Raw genomic sequence first — 14,250 nt, forward strand, 5'->3', positions numbered from 1 at the left:
GGAAGGCGCTGGGAAAGGCAGAATGCAAAGAGATGCTACTCTAACTGCCCCACGTGGACAGCGCTAGCGCAAGCTCAAAGATACAAGGTGCAGCGTTCACATTAGCACAGTCCTGTTTGAAAGAGGACGTGTTCATGCGAACTAGGTCCCTTTTAGTTCACGCCAGCTGCGTCCACACGGGGCAGTCACAGCACAACCCTTTGTGCTCTGCAAGTCACATCCCCGTAGTCTACACTGCGCCACCCATAGCCTGGAACCTAGACCCTTAAACGTATTTAGGTGCTTAACTTCCATTGAGAATCTGGGCCTAAGAGACTTGCCAAAGTTCACACAGGGCAGGCGATTGCACCCAGATCACCTGATTTCCAAGGTAGCACCCTAACCTCTGCACCATCCTCACCCTCTACTTCCCTCAAGCACACACATAAGCAGACTTCAGGCTGTTCCCAGCCTGTAATTCAGTGTTTTATAAAAAGAGGCGAGAACAATCAGATACCAGAGCCAGTATCGGTGCTGCTCTCAGTGAAAGCAGAACCGGCGCGACCAGCAGTACTAGCAGGGGACTGGCGCACACAAGGATTGGGAGAACTGTAATAAACTCGCTACAGTCACTGCAAAGTAACAAAAACATGAATGGTTAAAAACTACCCACTCTGTCTAGTAGAAGCAGGAGAGCCAAACCACGGTAAACTCCAGCGGGGAAGGGGGGTCCCTTTGCCTCAGCAAGCAAATCACCCTGACACACTGCTGAGCAAATGACACTCCTCCAGCATTTGATTTCAAAAACGGTACCAAGGTGGAGCAGCGGCAGGAAGACCAATCACAGCACGACCCGATCTCACTCAAGGTAGCCAAAGTAGTTCTGCCTGCTCCTACAGCCCGTCTGTAGCAGGAGCAGCCCTTGGCCGAGGTGGGCCATAAATCACTTCATCCATTATTGGGTTCATGAAGCTCAGGACTGACCACTGTACACATGGGCCCTGCTGCACTGTATGGAAGATTTTAAATGGTGGGCAGGTTAAGGCCTATGTCCCTTTAACCCCCTCGTGAGCATGTAAGTACAAGGAATGGGTGATCTTGCCCTACGCACAGTGTGTGCGATGTAAAAGTGACATGCACCGAGGTGGATTGTAGAGATTCTGCTGTCCCTGGCGTCTGTGGGCTGGACTGCCCAGTAACGTTAATCTCCCCGAGTCAGAGTTTCAACCGTGTAGCTTTTACACCAGTATTGTGAGTAACTCCTGTGCAATGCTGTTAGTCCTGGGGCATGTCAGATCAGCTGGAAGCAGTGCATAGGCCGGGACCCTTTCTCTCTCAGTCCTCACTGCTAGTCAGACGCTGGGCTTGGTAGGCCTCCAACTGCACTTGCTTTGGTTTTTGTGATAATGATCTGTGCTCCGGGGCCTGGAGCGTACAGGCAGATGGAAACGTTTTATGGCTGCCCTAGCCAGCCATTGGAGCGATTACCATCATTATAGCTTTGAAAGAGAGTCATTTGTCCAAGGCCCATACTGACAGAGCACTCAGAGGGTAAATCCTGTGGTACAGCATTGTTCTCCAGCTACACATCATCCTTCTCCTGTGGAATTACCCCAGCCTATTACTGAAGCACTGCAGCCATTTGTTTACGGTACGGTCCATCCCAGCCACAGCTCTTAAATAAGCAAGGCTGGATAACTTTGAGGGTGTTAACTAGAAGCTGCATCTCTGTCCTCATCTCTTATTGCATCCCCCTCAGCTCCACCAGTGATGCTGGCCTCAGCATCCTATTGATTTCCTTCTGCTCTCACATATCTGCCTTTAACCATGTGGCAGTCCCAGGCCTGGCTTACCAAGCTACCAGCTTTTCCTCCGTTGTATGGCGGGAGAACAGCTGGTCAGCTGGTTAAGGCACCGCGCTGACTCTGGAGAGCTGGGTTCTTGTCCCAGCCTGGCCCGTCAGTTACTCAGCTAACCTGTCTCTGCCCCACTTCCCCTTCTGCAAACGGGATAATCACGCTCACTTTCTTTCATGCTTTGTCTATTTAGACTGCAGGGACTGTCTCTCACTACGGGTTTGGACAGCAGGGCCCTGATCTTGGTTGGCGTCTCTAGCCACCACTGTAACACAGTGACAACAAAAGATTGGTTAGTGGGCCTAGAGCAAAGCCGAGCATTTTAACTACCAAGAGGTCCAGGTGCAAGTGGCTCCGATGCACTTTCCCAGTCTGCGTGTTGAACTGGTTAGGAGAAAACACAAAAGCAGAAATCAGATACGGTCGGCTCCTGATTTTCCAAAACCCCCTTATCCAAACCTCTGCATTGGCCGAGTCCCCAGCCTGGAGACAAGAGAGGGTTTGGGTTATGCAGAGGTTTGGTTAGTGGAGCAGAGACTCGGGGTAGCCCCCCCCCCCCGAGCCCCGCTGCCATGGGAGTGACACCCAACTCCTGCTGGCACAAGGTGCAGGGAAGGCTGCAGCCACAGCAGAGTCCTGGATAGCGGGGGGAGGAGGGGGGGCGTGTCTCTCTCTGCTCTCCCAGGAGCACAGCTGCCCACCTGCACCTTGCTCCTACAGGAATAACCAGGGCGGGGTCAAAGGCGCGAGGGAGTGGAGCCGTGACACCGGAGCTGCAGAGGGCTCCTGCGCTGCTGCACCTGCCCTCTCGACTAGCCGAACTCCCGCTTAGCCAACTACAGTCTGCATCCCATGGGCTTGTCGGCTCACCGGGAGCACCCCGTCTGATTTCCAAAGCGAATCATCGCCAGCAGGGGCGGCCAACCTGAGCCTGAGAAGGAGCCAGAATTTACCAACGTACATTGTCAAAGAGCCACGGTAATACATCAGCAGCTCCTGATCAGCTCCCCTACCCCGCTCCCAGCGCCTCCTGCCCGCTGGCAGCCTCACCGACCAGCGCCTCTCCCTCCCGCCTCACTCCTCCCGCTCAGCTGTTTCGTGGCAAGCAGGAGGCTCGGGGTGGGGGCAGGAGGAGCGAGGCCACAGTAGGCTCAGGGGAGGGTGGAGTGGGGGCAGAGCCAGGGGTTGCGCAGTGAGCACCCCCCAGCAGCCCAGGAGTCAGTGCCTAGACAAGGAGACACATTAACTTCTGAAGATCTGCATGTGGTTCTGGAGGCCCGGGTTGGCCACCCCTGTTATAATGCCTCTGTGCTATGGGTGTGCGCTCTGATCCCATGCCGCCTGCCGCCCCCAACTTAGAGTGCCTCATGCTTCTATTATTCATATTCCCACTAGTCTCATATTTTCCATTTTGAATGCAACTCTTCACCAGTGTTTTTCCAAGCCCTGGAATCTTTATTCCCAAAGGCTTGGCTCCTAAAGTCCGTCAGAACCGCGAGGCACTATTCTGGACAGGGATCCTTCTTGTAATGTGAAACAAATCCCCATTTCAATAGAAAATATCAGAGGCCGCTGCTTAAAGTAACCCACTGGACAGGCCCCTTTACTCAGCACTACAGGTTCGATCTTTCTGCATTTCCTAAAGCAGAGCTCTTTAAAGGCTGATGTCTAGTCTCTAGTCACATTTGGGATCTCGGTATGGAAGAGTCGCGCGGTTAGGGCCCAACGCTGGAAGGAGACAGCAGCGGGTGCACTAGTGTGTGTGCGCATGCACCTATTGGGACACTTCGCTTAGCAGTCAAACTAGGGAGCTACGACCCCTGGTTTGCGGGCCCTGCTGTGCCCCCGTCTAGGAGGGCAAGCTCAGGTGACTCCTTCCACTTCACTCTTCCTATGGGGAAAACAACAACACTTGCCAATGTCCCAGCTGGGTTGTAAGGCGTCATCGATGGCTGTGAAGTGCGACAAGCTCCTTGGAGAAAAGGTGCTGGAAAAGTGCAAGGCATACGTGCACAAGTCTGCCCTGTGCGTGCAGCTCAGAAATTGCTCACTTAAACTCCCATTTGCAAGTGCAAATAACTGTGGCTACGTGCACATTGCTCCTTTAATCTCACCCATATTCTATCCATTGAGAAATATCCATTAATGCAGGCCCCTCTCGCTCTCTTTTGGACAGAAAAGGATGTGAATTTGTTGGCATGAAGCAGATGGATTTACTAGGTGCAAAACAGGAAGCGAGTCCTGCACTCTGGTTTTAATAATGTGGCAAGAGGTAATGCATCTCTCTGCCCCATAAGAACATAAGAACATAAGAAGGTCCATCTCAGGCAATGATCAAGTGATCTCTCTCCTGCCATCCATCTCCATCCTCACACCATTCTTACCCATCCTGGCTAATAGCCATTTATGGACTTAGCCACCATGAATTTATCCAGTCCGAAGAAGAACTTCCTTTTATTTGTTTTAAACCTGCTGCCTATTAATTTCATTTGGTGACCCCTAGTTCTTGTATTATGGGAATAAGTAAATAACTTTTCCTTATCCACTTTCTCAACATCACTCATGATTTTATATACCTCTATCATGTCCCCCCTTAGTCTCCTCTTTTCCAAACTGAAGAGTCCTAGCCTCTTTAATCTTTCCTCATATGGGACCCTCTCTAAACCCCTAATCATTTTAGTTGCTCTTTTCTGAACCTTTTCTAGTGCTAGAATATCTTTTTTGAGGTGAGAGACCACATCTGTACACAGTATTCGAGATGCAATAATATATTCTCAGTCTTATTCTCTATCCCCTTTTTAATGATTCCTAACATCCTGTTTGCTTTTACATCTTCAGAGAACTATCCACGATAACTCCAAGATCTTTATCATGTTGTATGTATAGTTGGGGTTATTTTTTCCAATGTGCATTACTTTACATTTATCCACATTAAATTTCATTTGCCATTTTGTTGCCCAATCACTTAGTTTTGTGAGATCTTTTGAAGTTCTTCACAATCTGCTTTGGTCTTAACTATCTTGAGTAGTTTAGTGTCATCTGCAAACTTTGCCACCTCACTGTTTACCCCTTTCTCCAGATCATTTATAAATAAATTGAATAGGATTGGTCCTAGGACTGACCCTTGGGGAACACCACTAGTTACCCTCTCCATTCTGAGAATTTACCATTAATTCCTACCCTTTGTTCCCTGTCCTTTAACCAGTTCTCAATCCATGAAAGGACCTTCCTTTATCCCATGACAGCTTAATTTACGTAAGAGCCTTTGGTGAGGGACCTTGTCAAAGGCTTTCTGGAAATCTAAGTACACTATGTCTACGGATCCCCTTGTCCACATGTTTGTTGACCTCTTCAAAGAACTCTAATAGATTAGTAAGACACGATTTCCTTTACAGAAACCATGTTGACTATTGCTCAAGAGTTTATGTTTTTCTATGTGTCTGACAATTTTATTCTTTACTATTGTTTCAACTAATTTGCAGGATCACCCCTAGAGCCCTTTTTAAATATGATTTAAAGGACAGGTTACAAACCTTGGTTAATAGTTCACATTTGAGTTCTTTCAGAACTCTTGGGTGAATGCCATCTGGTCCCGTGACTTGTTAATGTTGAGTTTATCAATTAATTCCAAAACCTCCTCTAGTGACACTTCAATCTGTGACAGTTCCTCAGATTTGTCAGCTCAGGTTTGGGAATCTCCTAACATCCTCAGCCGTGAAGACTGAAGCAAAGAATCCATTTAGTTTCTCAATGACTTTATCATCTTTGGTTGTTTAGCAGGCTTCCTGCTTCTGATGTACTTAAAAACATTTTGTTATTACCTTTGGAGTTTTGTTGGCAGTGTTTGTGCTCCTTTCTATTTGCCTCACTGGGATTTGACTTCCACTTTTTAAAGGAAGTCTTTTTATCTCTCACTGCTTCTTTTACATGGTTGTTAAGCCACGGTGGCTCTTTTTTAGTTCTTTTACTGTTTTTCTTAATTTGGGGTATACATTGAAGTTGGGCCTCTATTATGGTGTCTTTAAAAAGGGCCCACGCAACTTGCAGGGATTTCACTTCCCCAGAATTCCTTCTCTTCAAATCTGAGATTTAGTAGAGAAGCCATAGATTATTTTACATTGCTGCCAGCCAAAAAGCCCAACACTTTTACTGGTTTTGATTAATACATTTATAATTGGCAGCAGGCATGGCCGTCTCTGCATTTATTTTTCCCAGGGCTTTCTTCCTTCTCCTCGCAGCTGACACAGTTTGGCCATTTTTGCATTTTTCTGTTCTCAGGATTGCTTATTATTTTGCTTTCTGTTGGGTGTGCAGTGTTGAGGAGAGCTGGGTTACCCTTTGGTTCTGTTGCATCAGTGGCACAATCTGAGGACAGAGTTTGAATTCTGGTTGTCTAAATGGGCACTTGTGAAACAGGCTTGAAAGAACACAAATTACGTGCAACAGAAAGGGGGGATTTAGACATCGAATAGGAGTGGGATGCTTAACTGCTATTTGAAAATAGATCCCATGGTCTTCTAAGCATATACAATGCTGTACAGTGCATGAAATCGGCCCACAGACAGGGGACCCAGAAATGCTAGCTCAGTGCATCCTGAGACAATACAAAACACACAGTCTGGTGTGGGCATAACAGCTGGAATGCTTCCGGGAATAAGTGTCCAGGAACTTCCTGAAATTTGTTTTGAATTATTTTCCAAATGTGTCAAAAGAATATTGAACTTTTACTAGTTGTGTGACCAGAGATTGGGTGTTCAGGAAAATGATCTGTAACTAGACTGGAGAGTACACATCCAGTGTCACGCAAACACAGCACTGATTATCGAGTTGGTTTCTAAACTCGAAAACAGCGAAGAGTAGCACGGGCAAACAGGCTGATCTAGAAGGGTTTGAGAAATGAAGCTAGAGATTTGCAAAATAAGTCTTATTATGGAAGGGGAAAAAACAGCAACACCTGTTGCACCCATCCAGCCCTGCATTTGTCCCCAATGTCTAGTTAATGCTCCATGTGGATTTTGCGCATGTCACTCCAGTAACTACAGACTTAATTAGCTCATAGTGTATGTATGACGACAAGCCCAGAGGCACAATAACACAACTACCAGCTGAACCGCATACACCCACTGGGTGCAGGTAGATTCTAGGATTTACGGTTCCAAAACCACTGGCCTCTCGCATATGGACTGAGGCAATCTACATTAGCTATAATTATTTTAGGACTTGTATTCTGCGTAGGCTATAACTAGCCACTACTGAACGACTCACTGATTCTCCCACACAAAGAGCACAGCCCAATAGGAACTGACCAAGTATCCATGCAAATCAATACTAATTTACATGCCTGTGGCATCTTTTGTCCAAGGATTTCAAAACGTTCTACAAACACGAATGAATGAGTCCTCACAACTCCACTGTATGGCCAGGAAGCATTGTTCCCATTCTTACAGATGGGTAAACTGAGGCCCAAGGAGGCAAGGTGACTCACTCAGCATCACACAACAAGTGCCTTCCAAAGCTGAGCGGAAACCCAGGGCCATCTGACTTGGGCCTTATATACTAGACCATGATGTGTTCTTATGAGCTAAATATGTCCTGCTGCCACATTGCTGCAACTGATATTCTTGCCTATTAGGTGGCTAATTATTTCGAGAGACAGAGCTGTGCAGAAGGCTGCACAGTCCTGAGCTGATCAGACTGATGCTTTGAGCTGTGTCACTATTCCGATTTAAAAAAAAAAAAATTAGCATTTTTACTAGGAAAATGATTTAGTTGGGGACTGGTCCTGCTTTGAGCAGGGGGTTGGACTAGATGACCTCCTGAGGTCCCTTCCAGCCCTGATATTCTATGAGTCTATGAAATCCAAGTAGGTGTTTTGTTGTTCTTCAATGCACAACATTTAATCATGCACTTTAGAGTCAGGAAATGCTGCTCCCACACAAATAATTGCACACACACACATTACAAAGGTACATATGTAATTAATGTGTTATCCAATGGAAATGCTCTGCGATGGATGTCCTAGGTCACCTCAGGCAAGTCCCGTAGCCTCTCTCCGATAACCTGTTTCCCCACTGCTACTATTTGCTCTGAGGCTTAACCTAGTCATGTCTGGCACCTCACTGAGAGCGGGAGGCCTGAAGGGTTAGCCCACGACAGATGTCCTCATTCTATGAAACCTCATGTGTAGAAACCTGAGCAAGGCAAGAGAAAGGAAGAACAAGCTGTGGGGTGCACATTTCAAAGCCGCTTCCCTCCGTTTTCCTGCCCTCTGTATTTCTGCACATTGAAGCATTTTTCTGGGGCTCTGGGCCTGTTTCCTGCTGGGCAATGCTGTGTGGATGGACTGGGAGTTGCTGATTTATAGCCTTACACGGCGCCACGTGGTGACTGAAATGCAGAATTGCAGCACCCCATGGAGAGGAAGGGAAACACCTGCAAATCCCAGCTTCAGTTTCTTGGCTTTTAGCTTCCTCTGCTTTCTTGGCTGACCTCTAGGGACGGATGCTGTTGGTGTCCCCTCCTCCCACTAGGCTTCCTGCTGGGGAAAGAGGGCAAGAAGGGGCCGAGGTGACGTTACACAAAGAAAGTTCCTAGGTAACTGTAGGAGGATTGGCTGGCGCTGTAGGGAGGTGCCTGAACCAGGCTGGCCTGGCTCTTAGGAAGGGGTAATGATTATTATTGGTTAATATTTGTAATGCAGTAGCTCCTAGAGGCTCCGTTGTGTCAAGTGCTGTACACACACATACCTGAATGACTGCTACTTGGCCTTGTGAATGGCGAGTCAATTCATAGTTTTTTACAGTGCATTAAGCGCGCGCACACACACTTATGTGTCTCATCGATATTCTCTCACAAGACAGTCCTTACCCAGGTAGCCCTTGTGACCTCCAGACACTGTGCAGGGCAGAGAGTACATTCCCACTGGCATTGCTGGAACCAGCCTGTATCACAAGAACAGAGAGACCATAATTCAATCAATCACCAGTTGGATCCAGTTATTTATCAAGCTACCTATCCATTTACACTGCGAAACAGAGCAATGGGACTGCCTAGTTCTGAAAAAAACCCAGCTCTTATGACTTTGTCACATGCTTTAACCAACATGCCATGCCCCCTCCTTGATACATGTTTAAACTCAGCGTTTAAAAGAGAACTGGATAAATTCATGGTGGTTAAGTCCATTAATGGCTATTAGCCAGGATGGGTAAGGAATGGTGCCCTAGCCTCTGTTTGTCAGAGGGTGGAGCTGGATGGCAGGAGAGAGATCACTTGATCATTGCCTGTTAAGTCCACTCCCTCTGGGGCACCTGGCATTGGTCACTGTCGGTAGACAGGATACTGGGCTAGATGGACCTTTGGTCTGATCCAGTATGGCCATTCTTATGTTCTTCTTATGTCTGCTGAACAAACACACACGCACACAAAGATGCAAAGCACACTCTTTAATAACGTGATGTGTGTCTACAACACAGCACCAGTCATCAGATGAGATGCAAACGGCCAGTGAGAAATAGCTGATTACTCTACTCAGGGACATGGCTGGTGGAGAGAATTGACCCATATGGGGTGAGACTGACTCCATCAGCGCAGCTCCTTAAAGGATAACAACGTATCCCAACAGGGGGTACCAGCTGCTTGCATTTTAACCGTCCCACAATCTAGACCTGCTCGGGACTAGGCTAGATGACTCGTTAATTAAAACAACAGTGGCACACCTACATTAGAACTCCTGCTTTTGCCATCACTGGCAGAGGTGCAGCAATGGTCTGAAATTCCAAGAAACAAAGTCTGGTGTCAAGCCAGCCTATGGAGAGCAACGCAAACAATCCCCTGTTGTTATAAAAACTCACAGAGGAATCAGTCCCTGCCTGGATTTTTAATTGAGGGAGTTTGACCCTATAAAGAACTCGTCATTAAGACTTCTGCATTAACCACTGGCAGTCTAGAGTTCAGCGTATCCCCAGGACAACCTAGCACAAAGCACAGTGACGTCTTAGATGGCCCCTTTGGGAGACATGAGGAGGGAGGTGAAAGAACAAGAATAGCAATTACAGGGCAAAGTAAAGCAACACCAGTTTTATCCATGCATGTAACGCACATTCACATCAGTTCCTGGCTTCAACTACAAGAACAGAAGTCACTAGTGATCGGTGTGGTGCTACATTTCATGTCGGTGCTACCATGCAGAAGTGTTGGCAGTGCGGCCCACGCACCTGTCCATTTGCTCAGCATTCTTCCATCTCTTACCTTTGCCAACATAATTCTTGTCTTTGCTACATCTAGAGGTGTGGTGACTGCAGCTGCAAATCCACCTGAGCATATTAAAATACCAAACACAAGTGAGGCATTGTTTGCAGAACATGTCTGCCACCCCATCAATAAATTCCCACAGCCTGGGTCAAATCCATTTCATTATTCATGCTTACAGCCTGGTCCTAAGTTCAAAATCTGGGGATGTTTGCAGTATCTGTAGATAGAGTTTATTATTTTGCATCTACAGAAAAATAATTTAGTATTAATTATTTTTATTATTATTGTTATTTTTACTCTATTATGGTAGTACCCAGGAACCCTAACTGACACTGGAGTTCCATTGTGCAAGGCACTGTACATATATACAGTAAGAGACAGTCCCTGACCCAAAGAGCTGATAAGATAAGAAAACAGTTTCCATTTTAAACCCCTACATATTGTAAAGCAAATTAAATTGCTCACTCATGCACACAGAAAGGAAATAAGCACAGCATATTTTGCTCTGTCTTTTGAGAGTGAAATTCTGAGCAGACAGATCAATAACAATATATCTACCTATCTAGTATAGTTTATTTGTATTATGGTGGCACCTAAGAGCACCAGCCATGGGTAAGGACTTAATTGTGTGGGGTGCTGTGCAGATTTAGTAAAGTAGTATGGGTGAGAAGGTGCTACACCCCATAAATAGGCAAATATGGTGATTAGTGATGTCCACAAGACACTCAATCTGGAACTCCATATCCAGGGAGTTTGGATCTGGAATTACCCTGTTAAAGGAAACAGGTGTCTTGGAGCAGTTGGATGGGCCCTACTGATAATACGGTAGAACCTCGGAGTTATGAGTTACAAACTGACCAGTCAATCACACACCTCATTTGGAACCAGAAGTCCGCAATCAGGCAGCAGCAGAGACCTCCCAAAAAAATGAAAATACAAAGCAAAGACAGTACAGTACAGTGTTAAATGTAAACTACTAAAAAAAAAGGAAGAGCAGCATTTTTCTTCTGCATGGTAAAGTTTCAAAGCTGTATTAAGTCCATGTTCAGCTGTAACCTTTCGAAAGAACAACCAGAACGTCTTGTTATGAACATTTCAGAGGTACAAACAACTCTCATTCCCAAAGTGTTCATAACTCTAAGGTTCTCCTGTAATCTCTCTCACAATATAGGCAAATGCTACTTCAGAAAGAAACAAAATGGAATAGTCCCAACACCTGACAGATCTCAGAGTGGTAGGCGTGTTAGTCTGTATCAGCAAAAACAAGAGTCCTTGTGGCACCTTATTGATCTTATTTCTCCAGGGGGTGGATGGGACCTCTTTAAATGTGTAAACTATTGCAAATCAGATTTATCCACTGGCCGGTGTTTTAACTCTGCGCTCTCTCTCTTCTGAGTTTTCCAATATCAACATCATTCTTCATGTAAAAAGAAGGCCAACTGGCTCTTTTAGTAGCTTTCTAGATCAGCTGCATGGGAGAAACTTCTTATGGTTCATAAAGGAACATTCAGTGACAATTAGGTATTCGTTGTCTGGTACATCTATGGGCGAGCCCGTGGTTCTCAAACCGATCAGGGAACTTCAAGCAATAAGTGGATCAAGGTGCCCAGCTTCTCCTCACAGTAGGTTGATCAGTTTTGCTTTGGAGGGGGCTATGCCCCTGTAAGAAGCAGAAAAAGGGTTTACATTCAGGAAGCCAATCTGAAGACCTTAAGCAAATTAGACTATGTGCCAGCCCATTCTTGCTCCATATTAACTGAAGGTCAGACTTCCTTTCCATTCTAAGCCAGTTCTGGACTAAATGACCAACTGGCCTTGAGAGAACAATTTGGTTAGAACCTTTCATGCTAAAGTCAATGCTGTATTTTTAAAGTAGCTAAACTAATACTCATAAACACTTCCAAATTAACAAGGCTGGAAAGTGAAGTCTTTCCTTTACCCACAGAACAGGATTAGTGTAAACCTCTGAAACAGGGATTTTAGTCCTGCTTGGACTGCAAATCTCAGGGCAGATTATGGAGTATTACCAATGTCCCCATAATGTTAAATTATTTTTCTCAACTGAGCCTGGCAGTTTCTTAAAGCATTCTTAGTCCTAGCAAAGTTTCTCATTAGCAATGGTATAAATCTAGGCTCCTACAGTGCCTGGATTGTGTACAAATTACTCTTGGATATAATGTCTCCAAACGTTCTTATCTAGTGGTTTAATCTAGGCTGAGTAGTTCTCCATTTTCCCAAACGTCTGGATCTTTTCAGCTCTTTCGCCATTAGCATGTCAATTTTTCCCTTTTCCCTCACCAGGAAGTATTTCTTACAGATTTAAGAATTGATTTAGAATGATGACAGCACCAATAATGTGCTTCATGAGCACAACATGCAGCAACGTAACAGCTAAATTAAATGCAAGTTTGCATATGCTTGACTAGAACTAAAATTTATAGCTGGCAGTAATGGGAGACATGTTTTATATAAGGCAATGGGTCTGACAAAATCAGTTTGCTCCAGCTGTATTCCAAAATGCCAAAGATAATTGTTAGGGTAACTTCATAAGGTTTATTACTTTCCAAGAACAATTTCATTCACAGGCTACAGCTAATAAGGCAATGGTCCTATCTGCATTACAACTATAACTGCATCAGGGGCCCTGGTTTATAAATGGAAGGAAGCTGTACTGTAGACAGGACTGACCATTTCAAAGAAGCGCATTAGAAACTGGACTGTCCAAAGTGCACGCATGTGTCACGGGTTCTGGCAGGCACTGTGCAAAATCACATCCTGTGGATAGGACAGAGGGCAACTTGTTTTATGCTTCCCCTCCTCTCACCCTGCAACATACCTGGAGGCCAGAGGGGGTGAAAACTATGCCCCAAGACACCAGCAGGTAGAGTGCAGAGAAGATCTGTGGGCCTGCTGAGGGGTAAGGCAGCATTGGAGAGAGAGGCCAGCATAAAGGACTCTGGGGGAATCAGGAGAAAAAGTCCCCAAAGTTCACCAGAAAGTTTGCTGGCCCCTTCAACAAACCAGGATCAACCAAGCACTCGGTTCTTCATTTTTCACAGAGCTGCAGGTGACACCACTGCAACTCTAAGGACATTATGGGTGAAATTCATTCCTAAATCCCAGTTCAGCCCTATTGGTTAAGCACACGCGTCCTCTGGGCTTAGGTGTAGCATGGATCTTTCATAGATTCATGGGGCTTAAGACCAGAAAGGACCATTATGTCATCTAGTCTGACCTCTTGTACATCACAGGCCATTAACATTTCACCCAGTTACCCCTGTAGTGAGCCCAGTAACTTGTGCTTGGCTAAAGCGTGTCTTCTAGAAACACAGCCAGTCTGGATTTGAAGACATCAAGAGATGGAGAATCTACTACTTTGGTCAAAGAGGCTAGATCTTGGGATTTTCTCCCTGTAAAGAGACTTGTACACTGGAACCAAGTCACTTCTAAGGGTATGTCTACACTAGAAACTTCAAAGCGCTGCTGCGGGAGCGAATGTGGTCACGTGCGAGCGCTGGGAGAGCTCTCTCAGCACTCCTGGTAATCCACCTCCAGAGGGGAATAGCTCCGAGTGCTGGGAACGCGGCTCCCAAGGCTCAGAGCCTGTCCACACTAGCGCTTTAAAGCACTCAGACTTGCTGCGCTCAGGGGGGTGAGTTTTCACCCCCGAGCCAGCAAGTTAGAATGCTATAAAATGTAAGTGTTGACATACCCTAAGATCTGGTCTTCACTACCAACTTATGTCTGGAAAATCCACACCTCTGAGCAAGGCAGTTATACCAACCTAACTCGCAGTGTAGACAGCACTATGTCTACTGTCCTGCTGCAGTGTTTTAAGTACAGACAAGCCCATAGTCTTCTTTTTGATAAGCTAAACAGACAGAGTTCTTTATAGCTCTTGCTGTACAGCATTTTCTCCAGCCCTCAAATCATCTTTTGTGGCTCTATTTGGCCCCCCTCTCTGATTTTTCAACCCCCTTTCTCAAATGTGAACCCCAGAGCTGTACACGTTATCTAGGACTGTTCTCACTAATGGCATGTACAGAGGTAAAAATCACCTCCCTGCTCCAGCTCACCAATCCCGCCTATACACCCACGAGTTACATGAGCCCCTTTTACTGCATCATCTGACAGGGAGCTCATGCTCAGTGGCTTGTTCACTATG

The 14,250-nt window shown here is 45.9% G+C and overlaps 1 protein-coding gene across 9 annotated transcripts in view; it reads right to left on the reverse strand.

Moving 5' to 3' along the window:
• Nucleotides 1-14,250, reverse strand: part of SLC25A26 (solute carrier family 25 member 26) — a 131,068-nt gene that overhangs the window by 3,491 nt on the left and 113,327 nt on the right. For 6 of the 9 annotated variants that reach the window (XM_039546653.1, XM_039546652.1, XM_039546649.1 and 3 more), the window contains 2 exons: nt 10,083-10,147; nt 8,703-8,776 (listed from right to left, as the gene is read on the reverse strand). In XM_039546653.1, the coding sequence (XP_039402587.1) occupies nt 8,703-8,776; nt 10,083-10,147 (139 nt within the window). Of the gene's footprint in view, nt 1-2,165; nt 2,220-7,743; nt 8,027-8,581; nt 8,777-10,082; nt 10,148-14,250 lie in introns of those variants that run through there. The other 3 variants (XM_039546648.1, XR_005601145.1, XM_039546651.1) reach the window with 3 other exon arrangements.

This window comes from Mauremys reevesii, linkage group 7 (assembly GCF_016161935.1).
Source record: "Mauremys reevesii isolate NIE-2019 linkage group 7, ASM1616193v1, whole genome shotgun sequence".
NCBI lineage: Eukaryota > Metazoa > Chordata > Testudines > Geoemydidae > Mauremys > Mauremys reevesii.